The 12,210-nt window shown below is 54.2% G+C and overlaps 1 protein-coding gene across 1 annotated transcript; it reads left to right on the top strand.

Annotated features, from left to right (window-relative positions):
* The first annotated feature begins 4,685 nt into the window (after positions 1–4,685).
* On the top strand, positions 4,686–9,335 carry LOC123041326 (uncharacterized). The gene is made up of 2 exons (XM_044463963.1): positions 4,686–5,832; positions 7,967–9,335. The coding sequence occupies exons 1-2, from the start codon at positions 4,900–4,902 to the stop codon at positions 9,047–9,049; spliced, it is 2,016 nt and encodes a 671-aa protein (XP_044319898.1). The 5' UTR covers positions 4,686–4,899; the 3' UTR covers positions 9,050–9,335.
* The last annotated feature ends 2,875 nt before the right edge of the window (positions 9,336–12,210 follow it).

Below are 12,210 nucleotides of genomic sequence, written 5' to 3'. Positions count from 1 at the left end.
TTGACGTCGCCCGCATGGAGCCAGGTGACCTGCGAGGCCTGCCGTTTGCGAGCTCTGTCGATCGCAGCTAGACCTAGTATGCGCAGCTTGAGCTGCTTCCGCAGCTGTAGCTCCTCGCTCGACAGCTGCTTGCGCTCCTGGGCTATGTCAAAACGTAGGATGATCTCGTTTGCCATGTGCATTTGGAGTCTCTTCTCACTGAAGAAGCCCTTTGCCCAGATTTTCAGGTCTTTTGTCGTTCTAAGCAGCTTGGTATTGAGACGCTGGAAGGCGCAGTTGGAGGCTACAGGGCGGTTCCGAGCGCGCTGGACCGTCGTGTGGAAGCGAGGAAAGCGGGGCCAGAAGGATTCGAAACGAAAACGGGCCGCGCGGCGAAGCACAGAAGCTTCTGACAGCAGCAAGGGGCAGTGGGCGGAGCACGATGTTGAAGCAGCATGTAGTAGATATGACGGGAACATGGAGCTCCAGGCCATATTGCAGAAAAACTTGTCTATGCTAACTAAGGTTGGTGCCGTACGCTCGTTACTCCATGTGAATCTTCTGTTTTTACACTTGATCTCTTGCAATCCCGCGGCGTCGATAGCAGCCCTGAATTTGCCCATGATTTTGCGGTTTATGTTGCTGTTGTTCTTGTCTCGAGCCTCGTAGATGAGGTTGAAGTCACCGTTGATGAGCCAGGGGGCGTCTGCTGGAGGTGCAGCCCGTGAGAGCTCAGCCAGGAACTCATCCTTCCTCCCGTCGTCGACGGGTCCATACACCATCGTCATCCAAAAGGAAAGAGCCGTTGCCGCCAGGGTGATCTTGGCCGTGATGGAGAAATGGCCGATGGCATGGGATTGCACGTCTACGCGGCTCTTGTACCGGAATATCGCCGCACCATCGCGGGTGCCATCCGCCGGGAGGACGACGCAATCAGCTAGTCTACAGCCGCCAACCTCCCTAACTAGCGATCTATTCCACTCGTTGATCTTTGTCTCTTGCAGGCAGAGGAGAGCCAGTTTGTGCATTTCGGCTGCCTCGCAAACTACGGCGCGCCGGGCCGGCGAATTGAGCGCTTGTACGTTCCAGCACATGATTTGTAAGTTTGTGTCAATCATGGGGAAACGGGTGAATGCTCCGATGACTAAGACTACTAGAAATCAAAAACGAGTACACCACCATCGGCCCGAGGCGTCGCCGGTGGCCACTAATAGGCCCCAAATTCCGCCGGTGATCGGCTATGCCCCTGCTACGAGAGCACCCTAGACTGTTACGGTACATGGAGAAACCTAACTCTACCCAGCCGCGCGCTGGGCGTCGCCGGAGGCTACAACTACGGGGGGAAACTAACATGGGGAATCAGCGGCCTGCGCGGCCTCTCCGTCTTGTCCGTGCATGCCCGCGATGATCTTGAGGGCAGCGGCGTCGAGGTTGGTGAGCCTGGCAATGGCCTTGATGTCAGAGTCGGAGAGTAGCTCGTCAAAGCGGCGGATCAGGGCCTCTGTTGCCTTGGCCGTCGTGGTTTCCTTCGGCTGAGGATGCCCAGGCCGTGCACGATGCGAAGCGTGGCCCTCTGGCTGACCAGGACGCTGGATGGGTTGGTCGCCTGTCGAGCGCTCTGACGGGATGGCGGAGCCGCGTGCCTGGAGCGAGCCGGCGTCTTGGCGCGAGCCGGGGCCTTCCCCGGCACGGAAGGCACAGGGGCTGCGAACAGCTGGCTTGTCGGAGCGCCGCCCGCATCTGAGAGCTGCAGGTGGCACACCTAGCATGTGACTACGCCAAGCTGCAGGGAATGCGTAGTGGCCGCTCTGGGGGTGTGCAGGGCGAGGGAGAGGTCCGGGCCCATGTCGATGCCGTTGTCGATGTTGCTGGCCGCGTCAGTGCTCTCCACGAAGCAGAGGGGCTTATCAACGGTGGCCGCCGCAGCCTTGTCGACCGCGGCCCTCCTCGGGTCCACCCAAGGCAGAGGGGCAGCTCCTTGCCCACCTTGTCGAAGAACGCTGCCACCAGGTCGCCGCCACTCGATGGCCCGCCCGATTCCCTTGGCAACGGCCGGGGTGGCGCCAGCAGTGGGTTGCGCATTGCAGCGGCCGTCCCAGAGGAAGACGCAGCCCGGGACCCGGCCCTGCCTGACTTGGCAGCATGGCCCTGGCGTCCGCCGCGGGGGCGGCTCTGGCTGTGCCGCGAGGTAGGCGTGCAGCTGCGTTGGCGCTCCGTGGGGGGATGCGGCTGGCTCCTTGCCGCGGCCCCGCCCCAGCAGCGTGTCCTTCGAGGACCTTCTTTGGCTGTCGTCGCCGTCGTGGCTGCGTCTATGGCCTGCCGAGGGCATGCCCTTGCAGCCCGAGGACGCCACCTGCGCTGGAGGGCACATGCGCGACCCCGAGTCCTGCGACGGCCTGCCGTCCTCGACGCCTGCCACCCAGCCACCCACAAGTGGGAAGCGCGGGTACGGGCGGTCGTCATCTTCGTAAGAGGGGAGCCCGCTCTGGCCCGAGTGCGAGGAGCGGGGGAAGAGCGGCGTCTAGTCTTCGGTGCAATCAATATGCACCAGCACATCCCAGCGGAGCAGGTTGGGGGGGGGGCGACCGCTCTGCTTGGCGGCGAGAAGCCGAGCATCTCCTCCACCCTGCCGGCTCCCCGCGCGTGCTTCCACAGCGTCTGCTTGGTGGGGATGTGGTGGAGCTACCACACTCACACCCAGATGGCAAAAAGCTTCGTGTCCGCGCGCTCGAAAGTGCGGCTGTCGAGGCGGTCGATGATCACCTTGTCGCCCAGCGCCTCCTTTGCGCCCTCCAGGGTCCACAGCTGCATCGGCAGCTTCTCCATGACGACGCGGACATGCAGCATCCAGGTGTCGTGGATCGCGTGCGTGTCCTCCCTCCACGGCTCCAGGAGGAAGGAGACGCCGTCCATGTTGATCGAGCCGCGTCGAACTATGAGCTCCTTATGCGCCGGCATGGTGAGGTGGATGAAGAAGTCTTCAGGATCATGGCTGGTGACGCGAAGAAGGTGCGAGGGGATCTGAAACTCCCGCTCGATGGCCCGGCCGATGGAGAGGGGGCTGGCCGTGTGCAGCTTGCTCATCGCGGTGACCACCACCGCATGCTGCTGCAGCAGGAAGACCTGCTGCTCCATCTCCGGGGTGGAGGCGATCACCTTGTGGCTGGATCGAGGCCGGTGCCAGTGGTCGATGCAGGGGGCGTTCGCCGGGGCCATCGATGGCGGAGGAGGGCTGGCGGGGAACACAAGCTGTTCCTGCACCGGACGGCCCTGCTACACGCCCGCACCCCGGCCGCTCTTGCTCTTGGGGCACTCCCTACCGAGATGGCCTGGCCGCTTGCAGATGATGCAATGGAGGGGGTCGTGGAGTTAAAAACAAGGGGATCAGAAGAACAAACAATAAGAGTGAGGGATTGAAGTCCGTTTCCTTCGTATCGTATTTCAACAGATCGGGTAGTTCTAGTCTTTTTTGATTACTCCTTCCTTTTTCCCATCATTTGACATAACATAATTAAGAAACTGTTTGATGGTCAACGGAACGAGTAGATAAGAAAAATGCCCTTATTCCAAAGGAAGTGAGTGCCAAAGCGAAAATAGAGTAAAGAACAAAAGAACAAAATGCAAGGGTTGCATCCGCTGTTTCAAGTCCGGACGGTTCCTCCGCTAGGTTATTGAGTTGGCTCCCCCGTTATTCTTCATCAGACGTCGACGCGGCGGTGGTGGGGGCTGAGACACCGAAGCAGAGGCCCTTGAATCTCCTTAAGAAGGCCTCGCGCCCCGGCGAGGGAGAGGCGCGCCCAGATCCGGGCCCGCGGAGGCGCCCTGGGTTGCCTGGCGGGCGCTTGCCGGCCTTCTTGCTCTTGCGGGACTGGTAGCGTATCCATCCCTCATCAATGGCGGTCGCCTCCGAAATGGGCAGCGGGGAAGGCACAACTACAATGGATCGAAGCCGGGGCTGCTCTGGCAGTGGTGGCGCGTCAAAAGCCAGCGGTCCGGGCGAGGGAGCGCCCTCGAGGTCAGCACCACGCTGCAGGATTTGCGGTGGCGTCCCCCACTCTGGTGCAGCCGGAGATAGGGGAGAGGTAGGAGCCGTGGATGAACCAGGGGATCCAGATCCGCCCTCGATCCTGGAGCATTGATGGGTGGTTGGTGGGGAAGCGGGATCCCGGGGCGGAGACAGGGCCGGCATGGGCGGCAGCGGCCACCCAGGCGGGGCAGCGGCGCAGGAGCGGAGCGGGGCCTAGCCTAGCCTAGCGGAGCGGAAGACCGTAGTGTATGCAAAATTCACGCAATTCCCTTTTGTTCATTTCCCCACAGCGTGTTTGGTTCGGGGGAATTAGAGATGGAGAATGGGAGTTGAGGGTAAGGAGATTAAAAGTCCACTGTTTGATTAGAGGGAATGGGAGTTTAAGTAGGAAGGGGACTGGGAGTTGAGGAAGCCAATTCCCACCGATTTCTTCCCAGGGGGTACCCTGTTAATTCGTGAGCAGAGTTCTATCCCACGCCAATTCCCATCATATGCCAAACAAGGGAATGGATGTAAACCTCTACTTCCCATGCCTAATCCCTTCATAAACACCCTTATGCAAACTCCCATTTCCCTGCCCGAGTGTTTACCAAACAGGTTGAGAGAGAAAGAGTCGGCATAAAATTGGCCTGCACAAATCTTGAGGGCGGAATGGACGTCTGCTGTTGGTAATCCTGGACCAGGACCCCTTCCTCTTTCCCCGCCTTCCTCTTTCCGGTTATAAAAGGAAGCCATCTTAGCGTAGCGTGGTAATCTCCACTCCGTTCGCAATTTCACATCCATCTCCTTGCCGCCAAAAGCCAAATCCCCCCAAAAGCCCTCCCCCTCCCCCTCCCACCCACATTGCGCCTGCCAAGAAGAGGCCAAGAACGCGCGAACGGCGACGCCCATCAATGGACCGCATCCAGGACTGGACGGAGGAGGGGATCAAGGAGGAGGAAGAGCCCGGCCTGCGCAGGCGGGGGCGGGCAGCGCGGGCGCAGTCTCCTTCGGCTGATCACGGGCCCCACAAATTCTTCGGGCCGAGGTCGAGGTCGCCGTCCCCTCCGCCTGGCGCCGGGTCGAGGTCGCCGTCTCCTACGCCTGGCGCTGGGTCGAGGTCGCCGTCTCCTCCGCCTGGCGCCGGCTCGAGGCCCGTCCCCCACTCGGTGCGGACGCGAAGGTCCGCAAGGGTGACGCTTGTCCCTGCGGTTCCAGATGGTGCCGGTTCTGGCGGCGCAGGTGGTCCTGGGGGATCCTTCGACTGGGACCTCGGTGCCATGGAGGAGACCGTCTCCTCGACGAGAGATCAGAGCGCGAGGCCGAGGCTGGTCCCTCCACCGGATACGAGCACGAGCTCCGCTTCCATCACAGGAGGTCGAGCACAGGAGGTGGCGGCGGAACGGGAGTTCTCCTTCCCTCCGCTCGAGGCGCCGCCGAAAGTTGTCGACGCGGCGGAGGTTCTTGGCCAGTTCGCCGCCCAGTTCTTGGAGGCGACGATGGGCGCCACCGCAGGCCCCAGGACGGAGAAGATCAAGAAGGAGCTCCTTCTCGACCGGAAGGTGGTCGACCTGGCGGGTCTAGAGAGGTGGTTACGAAAAATGGAGGCGGTCGCCGAGCTCGCCTGGTTCACGGACCTGTGCTCCCACGAGGAGAAAGCGGTGCCCCCGCTCGAGCTCTTCGAGTGCGCATTCCGGGCTCTGGAGGCCGCCCGGTCCGATGAACTCCACCGTTGCAGCGCCGATGCCAGGAGGTTATGGATTGGTCCAGTAGCCGTGCCGGAGTTCTTCTTGTGCCCTTTCTCCAAGAAGTTCATGGAGAAACCAGTCGTCATCACCTCTGGAAAGGTTCGTTAAATCTTTCACCTGCTCTCTGAGATGTACTTCTTCTGCCAGCTGCGTGCTGTTTGTGCTGTTTCACTTGTTTGGGATTAACTAATGCAATTGGTCTTGTAACATTTGAAGTACTTTTCATCTTGTAAGACCAGATTGGAAACTCTTATCTAGTTGAAATGTTCAGGTTAGTTCAGATTTTTATCTCTATGAAATCTTGTTAGATTGTTGTGTCAGGGTCAATTGAGATCCTTAAAGTTTGCTTACTCTTCAAGTCTCTCTTGAGTCTGTTTCTGAAGAATTTTGAGTATTGCCCTTTGGATCATAGGATCTCGCTGAGGATCAGACGTACTATAATTTGTCTAGTTTCATATAACAGCATTTTGGTTCAAATATGTGATACTGGTTGGGAACTTGGGATACTTACTGGATTGAGGAAGAAATTTAGAAGTGTTTCTGAAACCAAAACGTTTTATTAGTTACGGACTTGGGGCAGTTCAGCATGTTGGATTGAGCATAATTGAGAAGCTTGATATGTAATATATTGTTGTAACGTGATCTATAAAAGTTGAACTTCTCACTAAAATTTGATCAGATAATATCACTGAAGTTAAATCCAGAGAAAAACTAGTGTGTTGCGGTGGAGTTACTTCTTGGGCCAGTTGCGTGCTGTTTCACTTGTTTGGGATTAACTAATGCAATGGGTCTTGTAACATTTGAAGTACTTTTACTTAATTACTTTTGTTTGGAACATGGATGCGCACTGTCTTCATCTTGTAAGACCAGTTTGGAAACTCTTATGTAGTTGAAATGTTCAGGTTAGTTCAGACTTTGAAGTTAGCATGATTTTTATCTCTATATGAAATCTTGTTAGATTGTTGTGTCAGGGTCAATTGAGATCCTTAAACTTTTGCTTACTATTCATGTCTCTCTTGAGTTTATTTCTGAAGAATTTTGAGGATCAGACGTACTAATTCATATAACAGCATTTTGGTTAAAATATGTTATACTGGTCGGGAACTTGGGATACTTAGTGAATTGAGGGGAAAAAAAATAGAAATGTTTCTGAAATCCTAGTGTTTTATTGGTTGTGGACTTGGGGTGGTTCAGCATGTTGGATTGAGCATAATTCAGAAGCTTGAATGTAATTATATAAAAAATAACTTTGTAAAGTGTGATCTGTAAAAGTTGAACTTGTCACCAAAATTTGATCAGATAATATCCCTGAAGTTAAAGTGAAAAATTAGTGTACTGAATGGAGTTACTTGTAGCTGGGATTGATCTGATGAAAAAACTGTTCGGTTAAAAATCCCGCAGATAGTTTTTCTGCTGAGATGATGCAATGGGTGTTGTACTGTTGTTCTTGATTTTCAGTTATTTAGTAGTGTTGGATGGGCATTGTATTCATCTTTTGAGACCACTTTGGAGATGATATGTGATTGAAAAGCTTTGACTTTCTTGTTAGCAAGAATATTTCTTATCTGACCATGAAAATATGTAATGCTATTGTTTCTACAGATTCAAGAACTCAGATTGATTTTCATCATTCCTCACTATGAAATCTTATTTGGTTGCAGTGCAAAGGTTAATTGAGAATTTGAGATCCTTTGCGTAGAACTGTAGATGCTTGCTTGTTGAGTTTCTAGATACTCCCTCCGTCTGAAAAAACTTGTCCCTCAAATGGATGTATCTAGCACCAAGTTAGTGCTAGATACATCCATTTGAGAGACAAGTTTGGGACAAGCTTTTCCGGACGGAGGGAGTATATGGTTGTGTTTGTTCAAATAAGGTCGTGCTGTTATACTGATCGGGATACTAGTGGATATCAATCTCATAAGAGGAACTGTTAGAAGGGTTTCTGAAACCATAGCACTTTATTAGTTCTCGGTTGGGCATTCTTTCTTTTTTCCTCCCAAGAAAACACAAAAGCTTTATGTCTCGATGCATTTGAAAAAAAGAATGGCAAAACAAAACTCCTATTGCTTGTGTTTTGTTAGCGTGTCTTGTTTGCTGCATTTTTTTACTACTACTCTTCTTTAATTATCATATAGACAGACACTGAATGTTGATAGAACTGTAATACCTGAGCTGCATTACCGTGAGTTTTTCTTATTTTCGTATGTTTGATCTCCTTGGTTGCTGGCTGCAGACCGTAGATCAGTCTGAACTGGAGAAATGGTGGAAGAAAAACAAACGCATGTGTCCAGTTACCGGCGAGGTCCTCACGCACAGCATCTTCATCCCTGATGCGCTCATTGCGCTGTACATTTCGCGTTGGCGTGCCGCAAACAGGATGAGTGATATGACAGCACCTACCGATCCACCAGCTATCTCTCCCGAGGAGGAAGCCCTGTTCAAGGAAGTCACCCTCTTGGCCAACTCCCCCAGGAGCTCTAAACAAGATTACGAGGCTATCCTGCGCCTTCTGGCCGACCAGGAGCGGTGCTCATTCCTGCATCTGCTGGGGCGCAGCCCAGGGACAATAACGAAGCTCGCCTGCGTCCTGCCGGAGACATGCCTGGAGCCTCACCCTGAGCTAGACGACGTCGTCCTGGAAATCCTTGCCATGGCAGCTTCCTACAGCCCCAACAAGGAGGTTTTCGGAGACGACCGGTACGCCATACCCGTGCTGATCGCGAGGGCATTGCTGGGGCCAGTGCCCACCAGGGCCAAGTGCGCTCGGATCCTTGGGCTGCTGGCTGACAACTACTACAACAAGATCAAGATCGGTGAGCTTGGAGGGTTTGCTCCACTGATGGAGCTGCTGCTGGTGGGAGACATTGATGTGAAGAAGACGGTGGCGGTGGCGCTGGCCAGCCTGTGCGAGGCCGAGGAGAACTGGAGCAGATTTGTGCGGGAGGGGGTGGCGGATGCCGCCATATCTCTCATGCGGAACCACAGGCTGGTGGACGAGGCTCACAGCATCTTGTTGCAGGTCGAGGGCTTCCACCTGGCCATGCAGGACATCATCGACAAGTTGGAGTCGTTCCGCGACGATGGCGACGGCGACGACATGTGCAAGGAGATGGTTGATCGGCTCTGGCGTAGCTTCATCGCATCATCAACACCATCTGGTCGAGCAAGACAAGCTGACAACCTCCCTCCCGAGGCGGCGGCGTCGTCATCGTCATCAACACCATCATCCTCACAGGACGATGTTGCGGCTATCGTTTCATGGCTGCAGAGGAGGTCGTACAACCCCCGGACATACAGGTGCAGAAACTATCGCTGATCCGTTCATATTCGTGGTGTAAAGAACCAATCATCAACAGGCTAAAAGCAGCAGTACGTAGCTGATCGTTCTGAACATAACTGTACCTCAAACAGGCAGCGATATATACAGTATCCCTCAAAAAGTGATATGTACAGTAGTAAACCTCTGGATGACAAGCTATAGTGAAACATACGGTTGGCACTGTCAGAACGAATTCCATGAGTTGTAGTTAAAGGCCCAAATGTAATTCCTGATACAGTGCTGCTCAGTGTTCTTGCTGTACAATGGATCCAATACCATACTTTTGTTTGTGCATATCAGATGAATTTGGAATGTCAAGGATTCAACAAGATGGAGCCATCCCAACATACCTGTTGGTTGCATATGCTTTGTTGTTTTACCATGTCAATTGGTACCAACATCCGAGTATATAAAAGTGAGTACTACTCTCTCCATTCCGAATTACTTGTCACAAAAATGGATGTATCTACAACTAAAATATATTTAGATACATTCATTTCTTGGACGAGTAATTCCGAACGGAGGGAGTACATACATAGATGGACAGAGAACAACGACATGCCACCTCCCCTGCTTACGCTCCTGCGACGCGCCGCTCCGGCGCCCGCAGCCACCAACGCCGCCGCCGCTGCGCCGCTCCACGCCCAACCCTGCTTCTCCCTTGCAACGCCGCGGTTCCCTCCCGGTTTACAAACTCCAAGGTATGCTCATGGGGACCTCGTGCGCTCGCTGTTCCCGCAGCTGGCTGGATCCACGCCAGATCTGGGCTCCCCGCCAATGTGCCATGCCTCTACAAGCTCATCCACCTTCCCGGATCCGCTCCTCGAAGGGCCACCTCCAGCTGTGGTTGTCGTCGCATCAGGCCCAATCCGGAAGGTGTCCTTCGCTGCTGCTGAAGAGCTGCTGAATCCAGCCCCTCTCAAGCCCATCCATGGCGCCCCCAGGTCGTGCCTCAAGATGGCGGCGTCTACGACCTTCAAGGCCAGCCGGTGTGCGGCTCGGACGCCCCTAATCTCAAGCCCCGCGTCGCCATCAACCGGGTCGTCATATTTGGATGCTAGCTCGGAGGAAGGTTGGAAGACTGTCAGAGCACCGTATTGGTGGAGAGCCCTGTCTCCGAGCCTCCACCATTCAAGACGGCGACTCTCGCCTTCCTATTCCCCTTCAACGGGCAGCAGTTTCATCAAGCATCGCCGTCGGTCCTGCCATCGCTGCCTGGAGCGGGGACACTGTAAGATTGACTGCCGCGACCCCTACAAGTGTCTGATATGCCGGCAGAGTGGGCACCACGCACGCCAGTGCACCAACAGGTCGCCGCCTACGCCGCAAGCCTGCCTCCCACCGCCACCATCGATGTTGCTACCCCCTCCGGCTAATGCTAATGCGAGGGCTCCACGCCGCCCTTGTCTAGAAAGCTTGCGTGACCATCAGGGGATGGCCGATGGCCACCATGGCCATGGCAACCAAGGCCGCCAGGACAACGACCGTGACAGAGACCGCGGGTCTGTCTGTGATGAGAGAGATCGAGACTCGCACAATCCGCGACGAGAAGACCTCGACAACCATGCCCGCAAGAGCGCTGACAAGCGTCGTGGCCTGGCACGCCAGACTCTTGATGCCCGGAAAATTGACAGCGGGCGTGTGCAACGACTCCCAGGTGGTGCTGTTATCCCAGCTTCAGGCAGAAGGTCCCGTGATCGCCCAGCTGACACGCCGGTGAGGTGCGCGCGCCGGAGTGCGCATACTACTAGTCCGCGATGTGAGGATAATCGAGGAAGATCGCCGACGCCTTCCCTCGCACTACATACCGCGACATCATCGAGCTGCAGCCTTCCTTCACCGCCTCTGAGAACCTCGAAAGACCAACGCCGCCTTCGCCTCGCACTACTTACCAAGACGTGATTGAGCTGGGACCTTCCCTAACTGCCCCCTACTGGCTGCGTTGCATGGCACCGTATCGGGGCTTGACAGTGCTAACAGAGTCTGCACCGCCGGGAGGGGTTGCTCGATCGCCACTTCGTTTGTTGCACCGTGCAGCCAGCCTGGCCTCAAGCCCCGACACGCCGCTCAACAAACAAGCTTCCTCGACATGCTCCCCCGCGCCACTACTCCATCTCCATATTTCGACGGGCACCGAAGATGAGCCTGTCGCATTGTCGACCCCAGACGCGACCCCATCCTCTAACAGCTCGACTTGCACACCTATCTTCGTGTCGCGGTCGCCGACACTACTCTCGACACCCACCTCCACTCCGTCGAGGCCGCCTACTGCTAGGAGAAGAACGTCGTATGCTAGGCAGGACAAACCGGCATTGATAGAAGTTCAACTCTCCGATCAGCCGGATTCAATGCAATGGAAATTAACTACGAATGGGAGGTTTACGGTGAAATCTTTTTATATGGATCTCATTAACTCTGGCCCCCTATCAAGGTCGCTGCACATTTGGAAAGTTAAGATTCCTTTGCGTATTAAAATCTTCATGTGGTTTGTTCACAAGCAAGTGATACTCACAAAGGACAACTTAATTAAGAGGCGATGGGTAGGCTCTTCGCGGTGCTGTTTTTGTGATCATGACGAAACAATACAACACTTATTTCTTGAATGCCCACTTGCTAAGTTACTTTGGAGAATGATTCATATAGCTTTTAATATTAATCCTCAAGTTGATATTGGGTCTTTGTTTGGGACGTGGTTAGCTGGGGTTGATCAGATTACTGCGGCTCGTATTCGGATTGGAATATGTGCGCTATTATGGGCTATATGGAACTGCAGGAATGATATGATTTTTAACAGACAACACACTTTAACTTTTTTGAAGGTTGTCTTCAGAGCTACAGCTTGGATCCGTGTGTGGTCCTTACTCACCCCTATGGACTCCAGGGAGCCTTTGGTTACTGGGTGCAACCAATGGGAGATGGTAGCTCGGGTTATCTTCAACCGGTTCGGATGGCGCTCGCATAACAGGATAGGAGTCTAGAGAGCTTATCCTTTTTATATTCATTGTGCCAGTTGACATGGTTCACATGTATTTTTTCTTTTTTTGATACTTTATTCTGCTCCGTTTTGTGAGCTGTAAGACTTTTATGATGATTTTGGATTGTTAATAAGATGGCTGCATGCATCATCATGATGCAAAGGCCAGGGGCATGCCTCCATT

The sequence above is a fragment of the Triticum aestivum genome, chromosome 2B, assembly GCF_018294505.1.
Source record: "Triticum aestivum cultivar Chinese Spring chromosome 2B, IWGSC CS RefSeq v2.1, whole genome shotgun sequence".
NCBI lineage: Eukaryota > Viridiplantae > Streptophyta > Magnoliopsida > Poales > Poaceae > Triticum > Triticum aestivum.
Note: the sequence above shows the minus strand (reverse complement) of the source record. Positions and strands in the feature narration are given on the sequence as shown.

Coding starts and splice junctions, on each gene's coding strand:
- LOC123041326 (XM_044463963.1), top strand. CDS start 4,900: ATGGACCGCATCCAGGACTGGACGGAGGAGGGGATCAAGGAGGAGGAA. Junction 5,833..7,966: donor TCGTCATCACCTCTGGAAAG/GTTCGTTAAATC, acceptor TGCTGGCTGCAG/ACCGTAGATCAGTCTGAACT.